A 26,666-nucleotide genomic window follows, 5' to 3' on the forward strand; every position below is an offset into this window, starting at 1 on the left:
ACCTGGTGTACATGTCTTCATATGCCTCTTGTTTAGCCTTTGCCACCTCTACCTTTGCCCTACGTCGCATCTCGATGTACTCCTTTCGCCTCTCCTCAGTCCTCTCAGTATCCCACTTCTTCTTCGCTAATCTCTTTCCTTGTATGACTCCCTGTATTATGGGGTTCCACCACAAAGTCTCCTTCTCCCCTTTCCTACCAGATGACACACCAAGTACTCTCCTGCCTGTCTCTCTGATCACCTTGGCTGTCGTCGTCCAGTCTTCCGGGAGCTTTGGTTGTCCATCGATAGCCTGTCTCACCTCTTTCCGGAAGGCCGCACAACATTCTTCCTTTCTCAGCTTCCACCACATGGTTCTCTGCTCTACCTTTGTCTTCTTAATCTTCCTACCCACCACCAGAGTCATCCTACATACTACCATCCTATGCTGTCGAGCTACACCCCCCCTACCACTACTTTACAGTCAGTAACCTCCTTCAGATTACATCGTCTGCGCAAAATATAATCTACCTGGTTCTACCTCCGCTCTTGTAGGTCACTATATGTTCCTCCCTCTTCTGGAAATAAGTGTTCACTACAGCCATCTCCATCCTTTTTGCAAAGTCCACCACCATCAGCCCTTCAAACTTCCTTTCCTGGATGCCGTACTTACCCATCACTTCTTCATTGCCCCTGTTTCCTTTTCCAATATTTCCATTACAATCTGCACCAATCACAACTCTCTCGCTGTCTGGGATGCTCAGAACTACTTCATCTAGTTCCTTCCAGAATTTCTCTTTCAACTCTAGGTCACATTCTACCTGTGGGGCATAGCCGCTAACCACATTATACATAACACCCTCAATTTCAAATTTTAGTCTCATCACTCGATCTGATACTCTTTTCACCTCCAAGACATTCTTAGCCAGCTCTTCCTTTAAAATAACCCCTACTCCATTTCTCTTCCCATCTACTCCGTGGTAGAATAATTTAAACCCTGCTCCCAAACTTCTAGCCTTACTACCTTTCCACCTGCTCTCTTGGATGCACAGAATATCAACCTTTCTCCTAATCTTCATATCAACCAACTCCTGAGCTTTTCCTGTCATAGTCCCAACATTCAAAGTCCCTACACTCGGTTGTAGGCTCTGTGCATTCCTCTTTTTCTTCTGACGCTGGATCCGGTTTCCTCCTCTTCTTTGTCTTTGACCCACAGTAGCTGAATTTCCACCGACGCCCTGCAGGTTAGCAGTGCCGGGGGCGGGCGTTGTTAACCCGGGCCACGACCGATCCGGTATGGGATTCTTTAGATGAACGCTCATATTTGTTTGGCACAGTTTTTACGCCGGATGCCCTTCCTGACGCAACCCTCTGCATTTATCCGCGCTTGGGACCGGCCTACAGATTGCACTGGTTTGTGCCCCCATAGGGCTGCATTCATCCATTTTCTGTACCGCTAATCCTTATTAGGATCATGGCTCTGTAGCCTATCCCATGAGCCAAAGATATTTACATAAATACTGCCAGGTTTCTTAACCAAATTTTTTTCTTTTTTTTGTACAAAGAAGGTACAAAGAACTTACCAATGCAGGAGCCGTCGACCTCCTCATAACCGACACTGCAGACACATCTTCCCAGGGGGACTAACCAATCACCGTCAGCTCCACAGAAGAGCTTGGGCGTGTCCCTTTCTTCTGCGTGGTCTATACACGCCCCCCTCACCTCCACCAATGAGGATGAGTCCACCCGAGGCACTGTGTCTGGAAATGAGGCCAGGTTCCTCAGAGTGAATGGGCATTTCTTGTAGTAGACTCTCACTGAGACCAGAGCAATGCAGGCCCCAATGTCTTGGAATGCAAGATAGAACCCATTCTTGGTCATGGGGCCCACCTCGCGCAACTCAGTGTTGAGCTTCAGAATCCGGTCTCCGAGATCCATTTGAGTGAAGCTCTCATCTGCGGCGATGGTGTCAACCTTGGTGTACTGAACAGGTTTGAATTTTATACTGTGTGCCTCATCAGTCTCATGATAGAAGAGGTTGAAGGTCTCCTTGCACGTGCCAGATACCCAAGGGATGGAGTTGCAGTCGCGTAAGGTGAAGCGAAGCTCCACATAGATTTTTCGGGCTGCTTGTCGAGAAATCCAGTTGGATCGAAGCCAGTTGTTCTGGTTGGGCTCCATCACGTTGCACACCTGAAAAGTATGAATGGGCCGATTGTGCTCGTCCATCTCCGTGATGGCATCCCACTATGTTGAGGATATGAAAGGGTTGGGGATTGAAGAAAAAAAACACAAGAAAGAAAACAAAAGAAATTTAAATCACTTGAGCTTAAATGAAAACATCCTAATATGGGGATAAAATGTTGCACTATGAGCTGGTGATTTTCGCTGAAGTGTGGAATGGACTAATTTAGATCATTCGGTAATACAATGCCAATGCCACAAAAAACATGCCGTATCTTCAGATTTTGGAATTGTGTGAATTCCAAAAAATGGCGCTGATGTTCAAAATCCCTACGTCAATCATTGAACAAAATGGTAAGCTCAGCTGGCGTTTCCAAAAATTTCCCATGGAATTTCTTATTTGCCAAGTATAGCAAAAATACACAAGGAGTTCGTCTCTTGTTGGAGCCGCCCTAGTACAACAAAAGAATACAACTTAGATTTTGATACAAAATAATTTTGTGACATAAAAGCTAATGAGAGTCAATTAGCAATAAAAGGTTGGTGCCACAATAACAATTACAGTGCAAACGATGCAGAGAAACTGTTGTAACATCTGCATGTTTTAGTTGCACTGATTGATAACGCCTACCTGAAGGAAGGAGCTGGAAGCGGTGGTGACCATGACACAATTTGTCATGAGCAGTCAGTTAATTTGTAAATACATGCTATTGTATGCACTATTAAGTAAAAAATATGTGCAGACAATAAACTGTAGTTTTGTGTCAAGTAGACAAAGGTGGTGCTGTGCAGTTAGGGAACTAAAGTCAAAAGCCTCAACAAACAAAGTTGCCTGCAACAATCTAGTTTGAAATATAGTATGTAGCAAATAAAACACATTTGATAAAGTTATTCCCTTAACATGCTTAGAACAGACATTAAAAAACACAAGGAAGTTGACATGATATATACAGTAAAATACATGGAAGAACGTTCAATGCATGGCAACTTTTACGATTAAAACATGATATCACCATAACGTCGATGGCCTTTAGTGATCCTTTTTCAGTTGTCTTTATGCTTTGTTCAGTCCCTCACCAATTATTCAATTAAAAAAAGAATAAAAGCGTGTCACAAGACAAAATACAAGGCAGATGATCCTCTCGCTCACCTGTGCAACAGTTCACGCCCTCACTTTGTCAAATCTGTTCAAATCAATGCAGGTCCTTGACATGACAATAACAACTATGCTAAGTGTTGACATAAAACTTTATGTTCTCCAGCGGTTGCTGAAGGACAACCGAGGCACCCAGTGACACCCCCCCCCCAAAAAAACCCCAAACAAAATAACCAAAAAGCAATGCAACAATGTCAGACATAGCCCTCAGTGACTTTCTCTTAGAAAAGTTTATTATCGTGCGTCATAGCTGTGTCAGATTGGGATTGAAGATATCATCTACTTTCTTATAAAACTCAAGTCATGCCTATTTTTAGACAGCAGTCTTTAATAAAAAAAGTAATTTGTTAGGCAGTGTGATTTTCTTTCCCCTTCACCCTCTTTTCATCCGACAGTTATTGAACATAAAAGTTCTGGTAAAAAGACAGCTAATGGTTAGGTGCTTGAAAGTGTCACATCATGAATTCACATTCACATACAGTGCAGTATATAGTGAAGTCTAATCATAAGCATGTGTGAAAAAGATTAAAATGTGACTTTCTTATTCCTTGTTAAAGCACTTTCTCGACCAACTATGCTTTGGTTGCTGTGATGCAAGGACTTCGAAATGGTGAGGTGAATGTTAAGCTCTCCTCATATATTTCACACTAAATGCTATAAACTCTGTTGCCAGTGTTCACACAAATGTATGACCTTGAAAAAATATATAACCTTGGATTTCGACAACATTCCACACAAAGGTTTAATGGCATTCCAAGGATATGAGTTAATATACCAATGTTATTTCATTATAGAAGTAAACTTAGCTCGAGTAGCTTTTTTTCCAATCCGTTTTACAATGTGCGACTTGAAGGTCAAGCTCTCTCTTGATTTTTGAATCCATCCTCAGACTGAGCTTGTATATAGTATGAGTACAATCAATTGGGATGATAATAAAATGGAGGGCGCCCTGTATTTTCACCTTGCCATATGGGGAAGGGCGTCCTCGGCTTTTGTTATTGAACCAAATGTAATTTGGGTTTTGTGGGGGTAAGTTTATCCCTGAGTTATGCAAATTTGGTTATACAAGTACAGAATGATATCAGATCAAAGATATATACCTAGCCATATTAAAGTTACCTAATCATACAAAATTAATATAGTAGATATTAGTTACTATAGTATGTAATATAGCTGAAGATCCCCACAGTTCTCTGAAATGCGTTAGTTAACAAATTAGATTATAATCCGAAGGGTCCATGAATGACAGAGGCCCAGGAAAACAGTGCAATATATTCAATTTGTGGCTTTTGCATGGAGGTGGCCCAACGTGAGATTTTTGTCACAGGGTTGCAAATCCCCGCTGCCACTCATGAGTCTGAATAGCGATTGGTTTCTATTTGGTGGATTGATTATCTGTTCTGGGCATATTCGCCTCTCATCAATGTCTGTGGGGACAAGACAGAATCGTTTCCCTGTGACCTTGTACATGACAGGCGGGATACATGAAAACCATTAAAATGTTAAAAAGATGATCCACAATATTTCCTCGTGATAGTCACTATGGATAGTTGGATAGGTGTTCATTTGTGACATTAGGAAGGAAATATTTACTGTCACTTTTTAATTGTAGTTTAGAAATAGTAATATGTTTATATATATATAAAATTAGGCATTTTATTCGTGATAGTAGAATTAAAAATGAGTCATTAACAAATGTTTTTTTTTTTTTCAAAATGTGAAACAGGCGGCACGGTGGATCGGCTGGAAACCATTGGCCTCACAGTTTTGAGGACCAGGGTTAAAATCCCTGGCCCCCCGTGTGGAACTTGCATGTTCTTGCGTGGGTTTTCTCTGGGCACTCCGGTTTCCTCCCACATACCAAAAACATGCAACTTTAATTGGACACTGTGCATTTGTTTGTCTTGATGTGCCTTGCGATTGGCTGGCAACCAGTTCACAGTGCACCTTGCCTCCTGCCCGTTGATATCTGGAATAGGCTCCAGCACTCCCGTGACCGCCGTGAGGATAAGGGGCTAAGAAAATGGATGAATGGATGTCAACACTTCGAGCAAACCTAAATGTTAGCTATTTTAATCTTGTCAATTAGATACAGAACTGTAGATGACTGAAAATTATGTATACTTGCTCTGAGCACAATAACAAGCTTTAATCAACCATATCATAATGCAGCCCTATGGGGGCACAAACCCGTGCAATCTTAGGCCGGTCCCAAGCCTGGATAAATGCAGAGGGTTGCGTCAGGAAGGGCATCCGGCGTAAAAACTGTGCCAAACAAATATGAGCGTTCATCTAAAGAATCCCATACCGGATCGGTCGTGGCACGGGTTAACAACGCCCGCCCCCGGCACTGCTAACCTGCAGGGCGTCGGTGGAAATTCAGCTACTGTGGGTCGAAGACAAAGAAGAGGAGGAAACCGGATCCAGCGTCAGAAGAAAAAGAGGAATGCACAGAGCCTACAACTGAGTGTAGGGACTTTGAATGTTGGGACTATGACAGGAAAAGCTCAGGAGTTGGTTGACATGATGATTAGGAGAAAGGTTGATATTCTGTGCATCCAAGAGAGCAGGTGGAAAGGTAGTAAGGCTAGAAGTTTGGGAGCAGGGTTTAAATTATTCTACCACGGAGTAGATGGGAAGAGAAATGGAGTAGGGGTTATTTTAAAGGAAGAGCTGGCTAAGAATGTCTTGGAGGTGAAAAGAGTATCAGATCGAGTGATGAGACTAAAATTTGAAATTGAGGGTGTTATGTATAATGTGGTTAGCGGCTATGCACCACAGGTAGGATGTGACCTAGAGTTGAAAGAGAAATTCTGGAAGGAACTAGATGAAGTAGTTCTGAGCATCCCAGACAGCGAGAGAGTTGTGATTGGTGCAGATTGTAATGGACATATTGGTAAAGGAAACAGGGGCGATGAAGAAGTGATGGGTAAGTACGGCATCCAGGAAAGGAGCTTTGAAGGGCAGATGGTGGTGGACTTTGCAAAAAGGATGGAGATGGCTGTAGTGAACACTTATTTCCAGAAGAGGGAGGAACATATAGTGACCTACAAGAGCGGAGGTAGAACCACGCAGGTAGATTATATTTTGTGCAGACGATGTAATCTGAAGGAGGTTACTGACTGTAAAGTAGTGGTAGGGGAGAGTGTAGCTCGACAGCATAGGATGGTAGTATGTAGGATGATTCTGGTGGTGGGTAGGAAGATTAAGAAGACAAAGGTAGAGCAGAGAACCATGTGGTGGAAGCTGAGAAAGGAAGAATGTTGTGCGGCCTTCCGGAAAGAGGTGAGACAGGCTATCGATGGACAACCAAAGCTCCCGGAAGACTGGACGACGACAGCCAAGGTGATCAGAGAGACAGGCCGGAGAGTACTTGGTGTGTCATCTGGTAGGAAAGGGGAGAAGGAGACTTTGTGGTGGAACCCCATAATACAGGGAGTCATACAAGGAAAGAGATTAGCGAAGAAGAAGTGGGATACTGAGAGGACTGAGGAGAGGCGAAAGGAGTACATCGAGATGCGACGTAGGGCAAAGGTAGAGGTGGCAAACGCTAAACAAGAGGCATATGAAGACATGTACACCAGGTTGGACACGAAAGAAGGAGAAAAGGATCTCTACAGGTTGGGCAGACAGAGGGATAGAGATGGGAAGGATGTGCAGAAGGTTAGGGTGATTAAGGATAGAGATGGAAATGTGTTGACTGGTGCCAGTAGTGTTCTAAATAGATGGAAAGAATACTTTGAAAAGTTGATGAATGAAGAAAATGAGAGAGAAGGAAGAGTTTTAAGAGGCAAGAGTGATGGACCAGGAAGTGGAAATGATTACTAAGGGGGAAGTCAGAAAGGCACTACAAAGGATGAAAAATGGAAAGGCAGTTGGTCCTGATGACATACCGGTAGAGGTATGGAAGCAATTTGGAGAGATGGCTGTGGAGTTTTTGACCAACTTATTCAACAGAATACTAGCGGGCGAAAAGATGCCTGAAGAATGGAGGAAAAGTGTTCTAGTTCCCATTTTTAAGAACAAAGGGGATGTTCAGAGCTGTGGGAACTATAGAGGAATAAAGTTGATGAGCCACACAATGAAGTTATGGGAAAGAGTAGTGGAGGCTAGACTCAGGACAGAAGTAAGTATCTGCAAGCAACAGTATGGTTTCATGCCTAGAAAGAGTACCACAGATGCATTATTTGCCTTGAGGATGCTCGTGGAAAAGTACAGAGAAGGTCAGAAGGAGCTACATTGTGTCTTTGTGGATCTAGAGAAAGCCTATGACAGAGTACCAAGAGAGGAACTGTGGTACTGCATGCGTAAGTCTGGTGTGGTAGAGAAGTATGTTAAAATAGTACAGGACATGTATGATGGCAGCAGAAAAATGGTGAGGTGTGCCTTAGGTGTGACAGAGGAATTTAAGGTGGACGTGGGACTGCATCAGGGATCAGCTCTGAGCCCCTTCCTGATTGCAGTGGTAATGGTTAGGATGACAGATGAGGTTAGACTGGAATCCCCTTGGACCATGATGTTCACAGATGTTATTGTGATATGCAGTGAAAGCAGGGAGCATGCAGAGGAACAGTTAGAAAGATGGAGACATCCACTGGAAAGGAGAGGAATGAAGATTAGCCGAAGTAAAACAGAATATATGTGCGTGAATGAGAAAAGTGGAGGGGGAAGAGTGAGGCTACAGGGAGAAGAGATAGCGAGGGTGGACGACTTCAAATATTTAGGGTCAACAATCCAGAGCAATGATGAGTGTGGTAAGGAAGTGAAGAAACGGGTCCAAGCAGGTTGGAACAGCTGGCGAAAGGTGTCTGGTGTGTTATGTGACAGAAGAGTCTCTGCTCGGCTGAAGGGCAAAGTTTACAAAACAGTGGTGAGGCCGGCCATGATGTACGGATTAGAGACGGTGGCACTGAAGAAACAACAGGAAGCTGAACTGGAGGTGGCAGAAATGAAGATGTTGAGGTTCTCGCTCGGAGTGACCAGGTTGGATAGGATTAGAAATGAGCTCATTAGAGGGACAGCCAAAGCTGGATGTTTTGGAGACAAGATTCGAGAGAGCAGACTTCGATGGTTTGGACATGTTCAGAGGCGAGATAGTGAGTATATTGGTAGAAGGATGCTGAGGATGGAGCTCCCAGCCAAAAGAGCGAGAGGAAGACCAAAGAGAAGGTTTATGGATGTGGTGAGGGAAGACATGAGGGCAGTTGGTGTTAGAGAGGAAGGTGCAGGAGATAGGCTAAGATGGCAAAAGATGACACGCTGTGGCGACCCCTAACGGGACAAGCCGAAAGGAAAAGAAGAAGAAGAAGAATCAACCATATCATAGTTGAGATTTTTGACGTCCATCCAGCCATTATCTGAGCCACTTATTCTCACAAGGGTCGTGGGAGTGCTGCAGCCAATCCCAGCTGTCATCGGGCAGGAGGCAGGGTACACCCGGAACTGGTTGCCAACCAATCGCAGGGCACATGGAGACAGACATTGTCGAACTCATGATCACACCTAGGAGCAATTTAGAGTGTCCAATTAATGTTGCATGTTTTGGGATGTGGGAGGAAACCGGCGTGCCTTGAGAAAAATGTTTTCAGCATTCTGTGTAACATTTTAAATACCTATGCATCCAATAATAATTGCTGTAAGCTCTTGTATTTAAAAAGAAAATCATTTTTTATTTGGCTGTGGTCAGGTCTTGTGTAAAATCTACCAGGCTTTCTCAAAAAACATGTCAACATGTCTAATCCCTGTAAAATTAAATGCACTACACAAAGAGATAAGAATACAGGTGCACATTAGTCTCTGGTACCATCAAAATGTTATCGAAATACCATCATCACAACATATGACAAACCAAAGAGTCTATCATCTGGGATTCCATAAACTTCTTTGTTTCCTGCATGGTCTGTGACGAAGAAAGAAGTCTCTAATTCACAATTCCAGGAAATTCAACTGATTAGTTAAAATGCTAAAGCTGAGGTTCATTCTCATTTTTTTTTAATGGATTTTATAAAAGCATTGGCCTCACAGTTCTCTTCAGTTTGCATGTTCTCCCCATCCCTCCGTGGGTTTTTTCCTGGCGCTGCAGTTTCCTTCCACATCTCAAAAATATGCATTAATTGGAGACTCTAAATTGTCCCAAGGTATGATAATGAGTGCGAATGTTTTCTGCCTCCATGTGCCCTGCGATTGGCTGGCAACCAATTCAGGGTGTACCACCCCTACTGCTCAAAGATAGCTGGGATAGGCTGCGGCACTTCCACGACCCTTGAAATCGGAGTGCCCGGAAAAACCCATACAGGCATGGGGAGAACATGCAAGTTCCACACAGGGACCCCGGGATTTTAACCCTGGGCCTGAGAACTGTGAGGCCATCGCTCCAACCAGTTGCTCCACCCGTGCCGTCTGAACGGTATTATGCTTTGGACATAAAAAAGGAATAATAGGGGAGTGTACTAGAACTATGTACTGTCTTTTGAACTGACTCCTAAGACATGAACGATTGGGGGTGGCATTCTGCGTGCCCACTTCACGGTGTGAGCTACTACGAAGCCAACTTTACATCATCAGTCTGTGGCAGTCCGCTTGTTTGAGCAAATCAGTGGTTGCTCAAATTTGGTTGCATTTTATGATTTTCAGTTCACAATGGGTACACCAGATTTAAAGGGAATGAGAAGAGCTGCTTTGATAGGCAGCAAATGATTTTAGCTGGAAACACACGCAGCAGTGCAGAAACTAAATATCCACAATGGCAATAGAATGATTGTCTGTTGCAATAAAGGTAATGATGATATGGTACTTAGGGATACTGCTTATCAGTACATCATTTTCTCCGAACAACGCATAAACATACACACAAACACACACATGCATACACAGGTTCCCACATGCAAACACACGCACACACAGGTTCCCACATGCACACACACGCAAGCGGTGTCCTGCTACCTATTACCAGTACACCTCTAAATCAATAATGGCAAGTGAACAGCGGCAAGCAAATGAAATCCAAAGGACCCTGTGCTCCTCTCATTCCTACATCCATCACTGTAAATGGCTAGCCAGCAGGGTGGAGCCAGAGCAGCCATCAGTCATTGCCATGGTAATCTTGAGAGTGTTCCCACAAAAGTGACACCTGGTTGGTCAAGGCCTCAGCCATCCTCTAAAGGCCACTGAAGATAGTGTTCAGCTCATACTGTCTGACCCTTTAATGGTCACTAAGCTCGAGCTTATATTTTGAGCTGATATTAAGTGGTTCTTTTTCGGCGTGCACCAACTATATTCCACACACACATACACACATTTGACAAAGTGATTATTTTTATTTCTATTTTGATCTCGGTGCTAAATCTAAGGAAATGATTTGCAATGGGAACACGAGCATTACATTTATGTCAAGTATTATAGGTGTGAAAAATACATTAGATTAATGACGTAATAAATCGTCCCTCCAAAAGGAAACATTTTAGATGCAGCTCATTTATCATTTTACTTATGTTTTGTAGTTCATGAAGCATTTGCGGTCCCTTGGGTTTATTGATATGTAGTAAAGATAAGCTTATTCTCCTGATACTAAATCAGTGTTTCTGTTCCTCATTCAAAATGGTAATGGGAAATGGAATGCATTTACAGTATATGTTGCTTTATCTACACCATCACGATGCCCTAAGCACTTTACAGAGGCTCTCATTCATCCATTCACACGTACATTCATGCACTAATGGGCGGCTGGTGGACTGCAAGGCCCTGGAAACCTCACTGAGAGCAATTTAGTGTGTGTTGACCCAGGACGCTTCTGCAGTGCATTGTTGGAGGTAGGATTCAAACCACTGACACTTTGTTCATTACCTCTACCAAATGAGTCACATCTGCCCCTAAAGCTCAACTTCGGTTGTAGTAATGCAAATATACAACGGCAAATTGGTTAAAAAAAGATTTAAGAATTCCTTCCCCAAGCAAATAGGCATAGTGCTCAGATAAAAAGATGTCTTTTGAGCTCCAACTGCGATTCTTTTGCCATTTTGGGAGGGGTGAGGATGTTGGGGGTGCGAATTTCTTTTCTCTCACTTTGTTTTGGGTTGGTTCACCCAACAGCCCTCCTGTGCATGACTCTTGAGTAAAGACTGTTATTATTTGAACTGTGTCCCACGGGTGTCTCTTTGTCTGAATCTTGGTTTCATGCAGAGACAATACAGACAAGAAAAGTAACCAGAAGGCCGGACGGTGCTGAGTAAGTGTCACCAGCTGAGGGCAATGAGCAAGACCACCTATCAAGATGTTATTGACTCCTACATCGCAAAACTATTCCACTCAATATTAATTGGCCTTGAAGCTTCACAATAAGTAGTTAAAAGGCGTTGTCGTATGACAGCAAAAGAAGCCACCAAGGTCCCCTTTTAAACTTAACAGTGGCGTAGAGACTTTGCAAGACAGGGAAATGATTTAATTGAGACCTTCTGTCTTTGTTGTGTACTTGATTAGCACACGTTATCACATTAAATAATTATCCCATTTACTGCTATGTTCACAACTACATTATCATCTAGAAAGGATAAAAATATATTTTAGCTCTGGGGTACTGTAGTATGGTTTTAAAACAAGTGATTCTTTCAATCCTGGGCATTTGAACTTTTTTCAAGGGTGGCATGTTGGGTGTCTGGGGCACCCCCAAATAGTAACAGTCTGACTGCATTTTTATTGATTTAAATTTTTTTTAATCTCACTTATGCCACTAAATATTCATTCATTCATTCATTCATTCATTCATTCATTCATTCATTCATTCATTCATCTGTTTGTTTATTTATTTATCTTTGACTTGTGTGTGGATTTTGAGTGGTCCAAGTGGTTTGGTTACCTTATCATTCAGCAAAAATTATTCACGTAGAATCACACAACCGTTTTGCGTGGCTTAATAGCCAGTAAACAGTCCTAGGATAAAGAAAAAAAAATCTCACCCGTAACATTCATTCAACTCATTTCATTTTCCCAGCAAAGTCATAACGATTTAAAATTAGATTTTTGTCACCTTTTTTTTTCTTGAATCTCGTCTGACTCCAACTGAGTGACTCCTCATCCGAACGGATCCAGATCCTCTCCCCCTGCCCACTGTCCGCCCACTTCCATCTTTTAGAAAATATGCGTGGGAAAATGGGAAGGAATAGCTCGTTGTTTTGCATATCTATTTTTGCCAGAGATGCAGAGGCAAGAATGTCAATGTGTGCTCAGAAACCTCTGAGTGAGGTGAGATCAAAGTAATGGCTGCACACAGTGGTGCAACACACACACAGTTTAGGAACGGGTGCAACTATACAGTTTAGATAAGACCGGGCTTCCCAGGTAGAGGAAAGTATGCTGCACAAACACACAGTCAATACAGAACATTAATTAAAAGTTGAGTTGTCCTTTTTTGTGTATTTTCCAAACAAAATGTTATGCATTTATCTTATTTAAAAAAGTCTTTGGGGGCTTTTGTGAATGTTAATGGTGTTGGCATTTGAAAAAAATAAAGAAAAACTGAGATGAGACTACTTTCCGTAGCAACAGTACCCTGCAGCAGACATTTAAAAAAGCATTTATGTACAGTAGATGTTCAAATCAGCACTTCTAGCTCACAAGTGAAGTCAAACAGTAGATTCTATGATGAAGATAACTTCAAGCGCTTCCTCAAGTGTGGAAAAGGTCATTGCTTTCTCATTCGCTCTCATTTCCTCCAAAACCTAAATCATTTCAATTTAATTGGACAAAAAATATTTTTGGTCAAAATTATTCTTTTGATTGTGGCACACGTAAGACCTCTACAACCCAAACGAACACTTGCCGAGCCTGTTAAAATTTTTCTAATAACATCTTTCCCTCTTTCAAATCACACCATATCAGAATTTACCTTTTGATTCGACATCTTTTTCCATCTTTCAAGACACAGTGGGTCGTCTGTATAATTGTTTATGGGCCAGCTCATTATATAGCTGCATTGCACACCTGAATTCAGGAAGCTTTGAAAGGACAACACAAACAAATTCACAGGCTTTGTGTTAGCAGTACTTGCCACTCACTGTTGAGAAGAGACTGTCAGAGAGAAGGCAAGAGATGGGTTGAAAAAGAAAAAAAAGATGACGTGGATGTGGCAGACAAACAAGGACAGAGAGTCAAATATAAATGGGCAACGAAGGAAACCAAACACTCCACTGTCAGTGCATGAAAAGCCCAAGGGGAAAGAATTGCACAAGTAAAAACAAACCCATTTGGAAAATGATTTAATTGTAAAAAACATTGAAAAGCTCTAAGAATGATACAGTTGAAAAACAATGGATACATTCAATAGTACTTCTTGAATTCAATTTATATCGAGCTTAAAAATTGAAACTGAAGCTAAACAAAACCACACGTCAACTAAATTATATAATATTTTATTCTAAAATAGCAAGCAATTTCACATATCTTCTGAGTATTATCTTATTATATTTAGCAGCAGAGGAGTTATGCAGAAGACAAATTGCTTGTTCTCATCATTTCTTTAAAGCTTTTTTGGAAATAACTCCTGGCGGTGCTTTAGTTAGTCAATTAAAACAAGTTGTATGAGATACTTTGACAAATTTTTACCACTGCAGACATTGCTTAAAGCAAATGAGAGTGAATGGGGGAAATTTATTAAAATGAATAACAATACTCTTGGTTGTAGTGACTCAAACTCTTCTTAAATGGCAATAAAACTATAACCGTGTGATATTATCCCACCTGGTGAAAATCCACACGGCGAGTAACCTCTTCCTGAAGTTATTTTCCAGCCTGACTGGATGAAAGTTTAGCCTAAAACTATTATTCTCTTTGGGCCAAAGTCCCAATATAATGCATAGTTTTGTATTAAGATGTCGGACAGATTTGGAATCTGTTGTAACAAATGTTTTCTTCTAACAGAACAGGGTGCTCTGAAGTGGATAAAAGTATCTTCTCGTGGTACCTAAAGTAGCGATGCATCTGCCAATTCAAAGTCTACAATGCACCTGGCTGTCTGTCTTTCTAGTCAAATTATGAAAGAGGTCTCTTCTGTCCAAAGCCACCCGACTCCAGTTTGCGGTGCCTGAACTAGACTGACTGGAAGTGAGTGCAGACAATATGAGATTGTCTGGTCTGTACGATCAATTTGGACAGAGGCAGGAGTGTACACATAGCCAAAGACAAAGTGGTAAAGCATTGCTTCCAGCATATTCCAACTATATAATATGTTAAGTGCGTTTTAGAAAGCTTGCCAGACAAATTGCTCGACCCCAGTGAAATCTTATCGCTCTAATAGGCACCACGCTCTGACCCCAAATACCCAGCCCACTTTTCTTGTGTGGGGCAGGAGCCACAATAACTGTGAAGAAAACGAGATGTTTCTCCATCCCCATCGCTGCACATAAATGATGTGGAAGAACCGAAAATTGAATTCGCTAACAAACTCTAAGAATGATTTTAAAAGTGCACAAATAAGTTTTGATTTTGAAAATAGTATCTGTAAATTATATTCACAGGGTTTTTACACTTCTGTGATTATTTGGAATAAAATAATGCACTGACAATAAATGAACAGAACAATAGTGACTGCAAGTGATGATGAATCTTCCATGTCCCCACAAGCTTGATTTTTATTGATCCCATTGATCAGTAGGTATAAGATGTCAGCATCATATTGTTAAATCTTGCTTTGAAGTATTTCCATTTTTCCTCTCCCATTTAAAAGTGTCAGGTGGGATTTTCATCAAAATTTGTTTTGCTGGGGGCTTGATGTGTGCGTTGAAACAATACAACAGGTGAAGATTGAGCATTTTGTTCTCTTAAGAAATCAAAATACAATAAAAGTCGTGGTGTGCCAATATCTTCTTTTGATTTTCTCTCAGACCACAAGGAGTGAGACAAATAGATGTGTCAGAACTTGATGGAGCACTGCGATTGCTCTACTAGGTCCACGGCTATTACTTGACAATATAGACAGTGGCAGAGGCAAATCCTGTTTGAATGAACCGCACTTAATCTGTGAAACATGACAAGGTGTTTGACGTATCAAAGACAGCAACTGCAAGAAGACTGCGACCTCATTGAGAATTGGGAAATTCGAAAATATACAGTGTTTGATTTCAAATAACTCATTTCTTTGACCTACAGTATATAAGAGGGAAACTTGTTTGTAGGGCTGTCACTATCAAATCTTTCTAGAATCGATTAACCTACAGATATTTTGTCAAGCACTTGAGTAATCCACCCCACTTTTTTTAAAAACTACGTTTAATTTCCCAGTGATAACATGCATTTTATTGCTCATCATGAGGCCTGTACTTTTATTCTTGAGCTTGATATAATCGTACTGAGAGTATGTTATAAACTCTGTACATTTTTTGTGGATTGACAAACAATGCCATCTTGAGTTCATGTGCCTCTGCAATCGTTAGTTAGTTAGTTAGTTAGTTAGTTAAACAAACTTTCATTCAACTCAAGATTGTCATGCCCCTGGCATCCTGCCCAGGCTGGGCGTGGCCAGCCAATTAGTCTGGACACACCTGCACCCTGTTTCGGCTGATTGCACCCAGTACTTATAGGACACGGATGACAACTAGTCCTCCGCCAGATCATTGATTCTCATGCCTCGTTCCCGCACTCCCGTATACCTGACCTACCGTGTACCGACCCTCGCCTGTTTCATGACCATCCGAGTAAGCCGGCCTCTTCTGATACTGCTGCTTTTCCTGACTGACTCGCTGATCATTGACCACGGACCGAATAAAGGCTTTCTGTAAACTACCTGCTTGCCTCTGGAGTCGTGCATTTGACTCCACCCTCGAGCCTCGGCCGTGACAGAACGATCTGGCCAGAACATGGACCCAGCCAACTCCGAAGCCATCCGCCGCTCGTTACACGTCCAAAGCAGACGCCTGACTGAGCAGGAGGCTGCCCTTCCGGTAGGAAATCAACATCTCCATGAGATCTGTGCCCGGCTGGAGCTGTGGCTAGCATCCCAAGCTAGCGCGGCTTCTACGCCGATGATGGTCACTCCGCCTGTTGCTCCGGGTCCACCCGTTCCGCCTGTTACAGAGCCCTCCCGTGCCAGCAAAGCTCCGCTCTCCCGACTGGAACGTTTCTCAGGCGACTCAGGCAACGTCAAGGCCTTCCTTGCGCAGTGCGACCTCCATTTTGAACTGCAGGCGTCTGCTTTCCCCATGGACCGCTCCCGGATCGCCTTCATCATTTCCCACATGACGGGAAGGGCAGAGGCGTGGGGCACAGCAGAATGGAGTTGCAACTCGGAGATCTGCCGTTCATGGACGACGTTCGTCTGTGCGCTCACCCATGTATTCCATACGCGGCTCCGGAATGCAAGGCGGCGGCCTCACTCATGACAATTCGCCAAGGCCGTCGCCGCGTGTCAGACTACGCTATCGAATTCTGGATCCGGGCCGCCGAGAACCGGTGGAACGAGGAGGCTCTCCATGACGCCTTCTACCAGGGACTTTCCCCACAGATCCTTGGTCACCTCATTGCCATGGATCTTCCTCCTTCGCTGGACGCCCTCATCGCACTGGCCCTCAAGGTGGATCAGCGCTTGGCCGTGCAGGGGCAGATGGACGGCATGACCGAGGAGGAGATGGAGAGGCTCAGCCCGGTCACTTCCGCTGTTTACTACGTCGGAACCCATGCAAGTGGAGGGCCTCAGCAGCTCAGTGGAGGAGCGCTTACGCCGGTGACAAGAAGGGCGTTATTTCTACTGTGGTCGTCTTGGACACTTATTCGCCCGCTGCCCGGTTCGACCGAAGCGCTCCGACCTTAGGATCTCTACGCCGGTGAGTTTGCGGTATACTGTCACTGAGTCAGGGCGGTCGCTTTTGGACCTCACTGTAGGAACGGACTCTCACTCATGCGAGTGACTACGTTCATTGACTCCGGTTCAGATGCTAACCTAATTAATCCCCGTGTGGTCGAAGCCTTGCGTGCGGCGACCTTCCCCACACAGCATCTTCGTATTGCTTACGCCGCCAATGGCAAGTTCCTTTGGCAGGTTACACACCGCACACAAACCTTACGTATGGACTTTCCGGACATGCACACGGAGCGCATTAGTTTCCACGTTTTTAACTCAAGCAGCAGTGACATAATCCTGGGGAGCCCGTGACTCAAGAGACACAACCCCCACATTGACTGGGTCACGGGTCGGATAATGGCATGGGGTGATGACTGTCACAAGCAGTGTCTCGCCGCTCGAGAGGATGGAGGGATTCAAGTTGCTGAACTGAGTACCGCTTCTGAATTAGCCACAGTGCCCTCTTGCTACCATGATTTAAAGGAGTTTTTAAAGGAGTCCAAGGCAAAATCTCTTCCGCCGCCTCGGCCTTATGACTGTGCTATCGAACTTCGCCCAGGCACCTCACCTCCCAGAGGGAAACTGTTCTCTTTGACAAGACCGGACCACCAGGCAATGAGGGAGTACATCGAGGAGTCGCGAGCAACCGGACTCATTCACCCGTCGTACTCACCAGCCGGTGCAGGTTTTTTTTTCGTTAAGAAGAAGGTTTCCACTTTACGACCCTGCATCGACTACCGAGGATTGAATGACATCACGGTCAAAAACAGGTACCCCTTGCCCTTAATTGCTACGACATTTGAACTCTTCCAAGTAGCCCGGATCTTCACCAAGCTGGACTTGCGCAGCAGATCCGGGAGGGCGACGAATGGAAGACGGCTTTCAACACTCCCACGGGGCATTACGAGTATCTTGTGATGCCCTTCGGACTGACCAACACCCCGGCCATCTTCCAAAACTTCATTAATGACGTGCTTCGGGAGTTCCTGAACAAAAACATATTTGTATACCTTGACGACATTCTTATCTTTTCAGCAGACCTGACCTCCCATATCCGACACGTCAGAGAGGTGCTCCAGCGTCTCTTGCAGCACCAGCTGTTCGTGAAATGGGAGAAGTGCGAGTTCCACCGAGCATCTGTGTCCTTTCTGGGCTTCATCCTGGCAGAAGGGGAGATAAGGATGGATCCCGGGAAGATGGACGCGGTGCTTCGGTGGCCCATGCCCGCCAGCAGGAGGGACGTGCAGAGGTTCATTGGCTTACAAATTTCTACAGAAAGTTCATTCGGAACATCAGCGCCTTGGCCGCTCTTCTTCATGTCCTCACCTCTACGCACAACGTTTTTGAATGGTCCAGGACCTGCCAGGAGGCCTTCAATAAACTTAAGGCAAGTTTCACCACTGCACCCCTCCTCATTATCCCGGATCCAGATCGCAAGTTCGTGGTGGAGGTGGACAGGTCGGACTCGGAAATCGGAGCCATTTTGTCGCAGAGGAGTCCCAAAGATGGAAGGATCCACCCGTGTGCGTTCCTGTCTACGAAGCTAACCCCGGCAGAGAGAAACTACTACGTGGGGGATCGGGAAATGCTGGCGGTCAAGATGGCTATGGAGGAGTGGCAGCACTGGCTGGAGGGCTCACAAGTACCGTTCGTGGTCCTCACCGACCACAAAAACATAGAGTACCTGAGGACCGCGAAGCGGCTGAACGCCCGCCAGGCTGGGTGGGCTCTCTTCTTCACCCGCTTCCACTTCACTCTGTCCTTCCGCCCAGGTTGTAAGAATGGCAAGACGGACGCCCTCTCATGGTTCCACCAGGGGGAGCGCCCAGAGTTAGTAGCGTCTCCTATCCTGCCAGAGGCGTCCTTTATGTCCGGCTTCACCTGGGCGATCGAGTCGCAGGTGAAGGAGGCCCTGGGAGAGACGACGGCGCCCGCAGATTGTCCGTCTGATCGCCTGTTTGTCGTTCCATCACTTCGGGGAGACGTCGTCAATTGGGCCCATTCGAACAAGACGGTCTGCCACCCGGGTATGGCGAAAACTCGTTTTGTGGTCGACCAGAGATTCTGGTGGCCCAACCTCAGCAAAGACATGAAGGAATTCGTCAATGCCTGCCCGGTGTGTGCGGCCAATAAGACGTCCTGTTTATGACGGGTGGGAGAATTGCGGCCTCTGTCCATCCCTTTCCACCCGTGGTCACACATCGCTTTGGACTTCGTCACCGGCCTACCGCCCTCTCAGGGAAATACAGTTGTGCTGTCTGTTGTGGACCGATTCTCCAAGATGGTTCACTTCGTGCCACTTCAGAAGATCCCGTTGGACAAGCAGACAGCCCGGCTGGTGTTGGACGAGGTCGTTCACTACCACGGGTTCCCCCGGGACATCGTCTCGGACAGAGGCCAGCAATTCAGCGCCCGCTTCTGGAAGGAATTCTGCACCCTCATCGGCGCTGCGGCTAGTCTAACTTCGGGCCATCATCCGGAGTCTAACGGCCAAACAGAGAGAGTAAATCAGGAATTAGAGACCGGACTTCGATGCTTAGCATCTAGGGACCAGAGCACGTGGAGCCAGCATCTCAAATGAGTTGAGTACGCTCACAACTCCCTACCCTCTGCCTCAACAGGTATGGCTTCACTCCACATTATGCACGGCTATCCTCCCTCTCTGTTTCCCTCATTGGCCACAGACTCCGCAGTGCCGTCGGCCCTGGCAGTGGTATGGCGCTGCAAACAGACCTGGGAGGCAGCCCAGAGGACGCTGCTGCGCATGGGCAACATCTACAAGTCCGCAGCGGACCGCAAGAGGAGAGCCGCATCAGAACTCAGGGTGCGGCAGCGATTGTGGCTCTCCAACCAAGGATCTCTCGCTGGGGATGGAATCCCGCAAACTTTCTCCCAGGTTTGCTGGTCCGTTCCCGATCACCAAAATCATTAACCCGGTCGCCGTATCACTTAGACTACCCAGGTCGATGAGGGTGCACCCTACGTTCCACGTCGGCAGACTACGTCCGGATCGTACTTTGCCACTGGCGATGTTGCCCAGCTATAAAAAACAGTATTACACCATTACGATTCTTTTCATTAATCTAGGACAAGCCTCCAAAGTTCTGAGATCAGTTTAGTATTGACAGTTTTGTAGAATTTACAACCCTGCCCTCCCAAAAGGAAAAACAAACAGTCATTTAGTCCTTCCTGTACCTCCTGGACCTCCCAAATGGCGAGGGTTAGCCCAAAAAGCTGTCCGAGTATGTTCTGCTGTCAGTGAGATGCCGAGTGGGAGGACATTAGCTATCGGCCCCAGTGTGTCCCTGGAAAGAAACAAGCCAATTAGGAAATCCCCTGCTATTGCTGAAGTCCAGTTTTGGCAGAGGTCACTGGGATGAATCCTGCCGTGCTAAATCATCATACCTTTCCTAAAGCCTCCCCTGGTGGAACATGAGTGTTTCCAGATTATTCAATGTTTTCCCGTTGATTCCCATCACTCAATATGGTGAAGGAAAACCATGTCAATGTCCTTCTAAGAATTTCACTTTAGCATAGAGGATGCTCTATGCTGTTATTTTCTCTCATGGCTAATCATATAAAGTGTCCAGAAAGAGCTTTGAGATACCACGTACTAGGTTGATTTAACATTGGGGTAAAAAGACTTTCTTGAGAAATGACATTTGCAGAAATAACATACCTACAAACAATTTTTTTACCCTGTTCTTGCTCCAATGAACCTCTTTCACCGCCACTTGTTTGCCTTGCATGCACCAGCTTGCAAAAAATTTCTGAATTAATGTTACTTTCTCACAAAATTGGATAACAAATCTAAGGTAAAGAGGTGCCAGATATTTTCTTAAATGGCATACTAATTTGTCATTAATATGTCTATGCTTGCAAAAAGACCAATTTGTTTTATTAATGGTGACATTTCCAAAATAAAGTGCTCTGGACTTTGTTCCACTCTGGCCTGACCCCTCCCTCCTCCCAATTCAAGCACAGAGCACAGTGGAATTGGGAAATGACTCATGCATATTCCAGCAGAATGTTTGCCTATTTGGACTGGGAGTTAATGTGACTCCATGCATATGCCAGATCAGATTTCTTTACTTTAATTCCTTCATTCACCCTGAGCCTCTTCATTATCCAGCATAGCTCTGAACATAGATAGGAAGTACACGAATTGAGTTTCGTACCCCATTTCCCATAATGTATAAAATTCTACACAAAATTACAAATTTAACAAAAACAACACAAAAAAAAATTACTGGTAACCAGTTCAGGGTGTAGTCTGCCTTTCTCCCGAAGTTAGACGGGATAGGCTTCAGCACTCCTATGACCCTTGTGAGGATAAGCGGCTTAGTAAATGGAAGGATGATTTTAGTGTATAATTTCTTGAAAGACCTGCTGTGGTAGAAAGAACCTAATTGACACTGTGATTTTTGATTGACAGTCTGGCATTCATCTGCATACAGAGAGTAAAATCCATCCATCCCTCCATCCAGCAATCCATCCATCCATTTTCTGAGCCGCTTATCCTCACGATATAAAAAAAATATATGTACAGTATTAATATCCGTTCTGATATTTCCCTATGTGAAATAGACACAGACAATGATGTAGTGAACAAGTTTGACTTTTGAATATTTTCACTAAAAAGAGGTTCTTTCATTTCCTTCTTGATTAAAATTGCTAACTATTTCAGCAGTGATACAAAAATTATCATGTTGGCATGAACACTGCGGGATTTCAAAACAGAATCAATTTTATTGAAGGGTATTTTTGTAGTTTTGTAAAGATACAGTTGGTGGAATTCATATTTACGCCACGACACTTAAGTCACCTACTTCTTTTCCCGTCTGGAAGCAGTAGGGCATGTCCTGCCGGGATACACCAGCCAACCATGTTGCAGCGGCAAGTGTCCTGTTGCCAATCATATTGGAGTAGGGCTTCTCCTGCCGAGAACACGACTGGGATTCCTAAAAACGCATCACTGGCACAGCAGGGATACACCTTCAGCCGTGTGCTGACCTGTTAGCTTGGCTTTTAGGAGGTTGGATGAAAACTATGGCAGAATAACCACCTCTGAACCCAAAAAACAAAAAACCCAAAAAATAGAAATTCCCATCTCACATTTGCCAACAACTGGGCATAAGACAAGCAAACAGAAGTGTCCCAAATGCATCTCAAGCAACTGGGAAAAATCAGACACAATGTGGAATTAATGCTATCTTAGTATTGCTCGTACTGCTATGATGTTGATGCTGAATAGTGTACTCTGTAACTATTCATAACAACTACGCACTTTCACTTTCACTTGTGACTTTGTTGTTCTTTGTTGGGCTGGGTTGGGTGCTGAAGTGAGGCTACATTCAAATCTCCAAACCAGTTTTAAAACCGCAAACACTGAAAAGTTTGCAAAAAAACAACAAAGAGGTTTTAGATATCAGACCTGTAAAAACTGCAAATGTATATATCTTTTTCAACATGCTGGACAAAGATTATAAGAAAACATGTATATAACTTCCGGTCCCAATTTCCACTTTTTTAGAGCTGTGGAAGAATTTTAACCCCCTCGGAATACCCACATTCTTGTTTACTGCTGTCTTAAATAGTTGACACATTTTCAAAAATATAAACTCTAATCCGATGCAAATTTATCAACACATACATTATGTGCTTTGCATGGTTTGGAATATAGATGTAGTGTTAAGCAAATATCAATTTTACTTGACAGGACAATTTAATATACATGCGCAATCATGGCATAAAATAATCACCCAGGACAGTGCATTGCTGGCAGGAGTCCAGTTTAGTGTGTAAACGTGATACAACTTTCCAAAGTTCTGGAGATAAATGTGTCATGATATATGGACCCATGAGAAGTGCACTGATATGAGAAAGACTGAAATTGAAGTTTAGAAAAGTAGTTTATTTCTGCAACTTGGCTGTTTTGTCACTACCTCTAATAAAATTTAGTAAGTTTTAAAATATTATATTGATATAATTTCTTTCCAACATATGAGGAGTAGCGACAGTTTTTGACCTTGCAATGTTGCAGAGGTCTTAATTGTTTAAGACCTTGTGACACATTTTTTTTCCATTATCAATATTATGGACGTCCATCCATTCCAAATTGCCAGTCGCAGCTATATGTCAAGCTCCAACTGGTACACCCCCTGCAGGCAGCTACAAGGTGGCTTACTCAACTGGCCTGATACCAGGCTGTATCTAATGTGGTGGGGATTGACTTACTCTTGCTGGGTCCCAGGAAGAGAAGGGGATTTAAACTATTTTACCTCCCAAGATCTTCCCACCTTCCCACAGGCCCTCTCACCTTGATGCCTTAAATATTAATGCTAAATCCGTGGATAGTGGATGAGTGAGGAGGAGAGAGGGCTGACAGCTTAATCATGGAGGCAGTGGCCTCCCCTTGCCTTTTTTCTTCAATACTCTGGCTAGCTGTCACCACGACCTACATGATGTAATCACCCCTATAACCCTGATATGGGTTGCTGTGGACCTTGCATGAAGAGAGACACAGCACAGAGGAAAAGTGGGGGTGGGGGGAGACCTCAGGGATTCTGCTGAAGAGTATCATTTAAGTAGATACTCAAAATAAAAGAGTGGCTAGTCTTACAGATATGAGAGAAGTGCCCACATGCAGCATTGTGCTCCAAATAAATATATTAATCCATCCATCCATTTTTTGAGCCGCTTATCCTCACGAGGGTCGCGGGAGTGCTGGACCCAATTCAAGCTGTGATTGGGCAGGAGGCGCGGTACGCCCTGAACTGGTTGCTAGCCAATCACAGGGCACATGGAGACAGACAACAGTCGCACTCACAATCACACCTTGTGGCAATTTGGACTCTCCGATTAATGCCTGTTTTTGGGATGTGGGAGAAACCCGGACACAACCCATGCAGGCACGGTTAGAACATACAAACTCCACACAGGTGAGGCAAGGGATTGAACCACCGTACCTCCATGCCACCACAAATAATTATATAGTATTTCAAAACATTGTGTAGCAATTGCTCTCACTGTAGAAACTCTAGGAACGTGTTTAGCATTTTGAAACATCCATTTTTTTTAATGTTGTCAGCACTCATACAGTATATTGTCTTTCCTTTCACGACTTCAAATACACCATTTTTTAGATAATAAATTGTTCTTTTGAGATGACAGTTTACCAAATCAAACGTTCTCACCAAGGTAAGTAGTTGTTTGAAATTTGTTCATATTGGTTAATGAACAAAAAAAAGAAAAAAAATCAGTAGACCTTTTTCAAGGTTTCATGGCAGGATGAAAATTAAATGACAGAATGATCAAAATAAGTAATTTAGGAAGACCTATTGAAAAATCTGGTGGATATATTCTGTATTGTACTTTACTAAGTGCCACTTAACAGTCACATTATTTCCAGACTCGGGGACTGCGCCAGACAGATTTATGCAATATGGAAGTGGAATTAGGACACACAAAGGTAATAAATTGAGTTAGGTCATAATAGTAAATTGTAAACTTGTCAGCAAATGTGAGAGACCGAGCCTGTCATGTACTGTAAAAGGGCTGTTGAACTTATTTCGGCAAGCTTAGCTGAAAAGTAGACCTGAGCATCATCAGAACAAAAGTTAAAATGAATACATTCTTACAATGGCTCAGAGGGTTGGATGCCCGCCGTTCACATTGTTCTAATTTCTGAATGAAATATGTCCAACATCAACCACTCACCCATGGATTTTAGAATCTGGCTGCCTGTCCCGAGATCAAATTTCGTGCACTAGATTTAGACGTCGATCTAGCAGACGTAGGTTTAGACCAACATTTTGCCACCAGATTGTAACTGTACCCTGGCACATGTCAAAGGACGGCAAGCCCAACATGTCACAGACCAGTCTCCGAAACTGGCAAACACAGGCAGTGAGCCTTCCAAAAATAAAAATATGCCAGTTTTTGCATTCCTTCTTGGATCTGCTGTCAGTGAAAATAGAGCCCATAGACTAGGTTATTGTAGGCCCATACAAAAGGAAATATAGCAACACAAACATGACTCCCAAAGTTCAGAAATTTCAAAGAGGAGAGATGATGTGGATGCATTTTAAATGACCACTGAATTAAATGTAAATGCCGTAATAGAGCTTTTCAGAAATGATACATAAACCTGTTATTAAATGATTTATGTCAAATCCATAAAATGTCCAACTCATAGTTATCTTTAGTTGATTCTTTCAGTGGTCAATAGGCATTGCACTCGTGTTCACATTTTCAGTCAGGTAGGAAGGATACTGGTGTTGTGCTGTAGGCACCTTGCCTGAGCAAATTGGAAATATCCTTTTTGAGTAGTAGACTGTCGTAAATACAGTGTTAGCCACAGTTTATGCAATCATTTTTCCCTTGTATTGGAGCACTGGCAACCAAAGGTGAAATGAGGTCCAAATGCACGGTGAAATTTTATTCACTCAGTGTTGCTGTACTCTCCTGTAGATACTGAATGTATTTATAGTGTATTATCTATTTATTTTCAAAATGTGACATTATTATAGCAACTGCTGGAAATTTGGACTGATTGCCATCCCATTTTATTTCCATTGATTCCCATTTAAGGGATAGAAATATTTATGTGGCTCGGTTGTGACGAGAACAGAAAGGAATTGACAAGGAAATATTGAATCACATGATAAAAGCCTCCTAAGAGATCCTATCTCATTATTTGTTTCCAAGTTACCTTATTTCCCATGAGGCCAGAGGCGTCTGACGGAAAACAAAGATGTACAAGTAACCGTCACAATAATCAATCTACTCAGTGCTCAAAGACCACACAAACACAAGGTGGAGAGTAAATACAGAAGCTGTTATAGTTCGGCACAGAGTCCTTACCCCATTTATAGGATACGCCTTCCATCCAAGCTCTCCAAGCACAGACGTCGTATCCAGCAGCACAACTGAAATGAAAAAGAGGAAATCCACCCATTATCCATCTGTCGGCACACAAAAGTTCCATTTTCACACTGGAAATTGAAATATCAGTCATAAACATGTTCATTTAGGCATTTTATCATAACAAAAATGAGTTTTCTTGGATGAATATTTATCAGCATGGCAACACAAACACTAGGAACAACAGTGGCGCCACTTGCCACACAATTTTGGGACTGATAGATTGCCCTCAAATTGCTGTCAACAGTTCATTCCTTTGCCTGCCATCCACCGTTTTTAGTCATTTTCAACCACAATCTGCTTCCCTTAGTGTGCCACTGAGATATGAACACAAATCCAGCTGGAGTCGAACCTTGCAATGGAAATACTGTACGTTTGAAGAAATGAACAAATTTCACAATTTAAAACGGTTCTCATGTGTTGTAATAACGTGACAGTATCTCATCATAATACCCCAAGGATCAAAAATTACAATGCATTTTTCCTTCCTCTTTAGAGAACCAGACCATTTTCACGTTGTTGTTCTGTCTCATGCTGCTCGTCCCACCCCCTTTTACTGTGGGGTGTGCTAGCTCATAACATGACAAGTAGGGAAAT

At 43.5% G+C, this 26,666-nt stretch overlaps 1 protein-coding gene across 1 annotated transcript in view; it reads right to left on the reverse strand.

The window, feature by feature from the left end:
• The window catches only part of LOC133512505 (ephrin type-A receptor 6-like), a 39,447-nt gene that overhangs the window by 2,498 nt on the left and 10,283 nt on the right, over nucleotides 1-26,666 (reverse strand). The window contains exons 2-3 of the mRNA XM_061842220.1: nucleotides 26,010-26,074; nucleotides 1,563-2,226 (exon numbers count right to left, since the gene is read on the reverse strand). Of these exons, the coding sequence (XP_061698204.1) occupies nucleotides 1,563-2,226; nucleotides 26,010-26,074 (729 nt within the window). The remainder of the gene's footprint in view (nucleotides 1-1,562; nucleotides 2,227-26,009; nucleotides 26,075-26,666) is intronic.

Source organism: Syngnathoides biaculeatus, chromosome 14, assembly GCF_019802595.1.
Source record: "Syngnathoides biaculeatus isolate LvHL_M chromosome 14, ASM1980259v1, whole genome shotgun sequence".
In the NCBI taxonomy this organism is placed as follows: domain Eukaryota; kingdom Metazoa; phylum Chordata; class Actinopteri; order Syngnathiformes; family Syngnathidae; genus Syngnathoides; species Syngnathoides biaculeatus.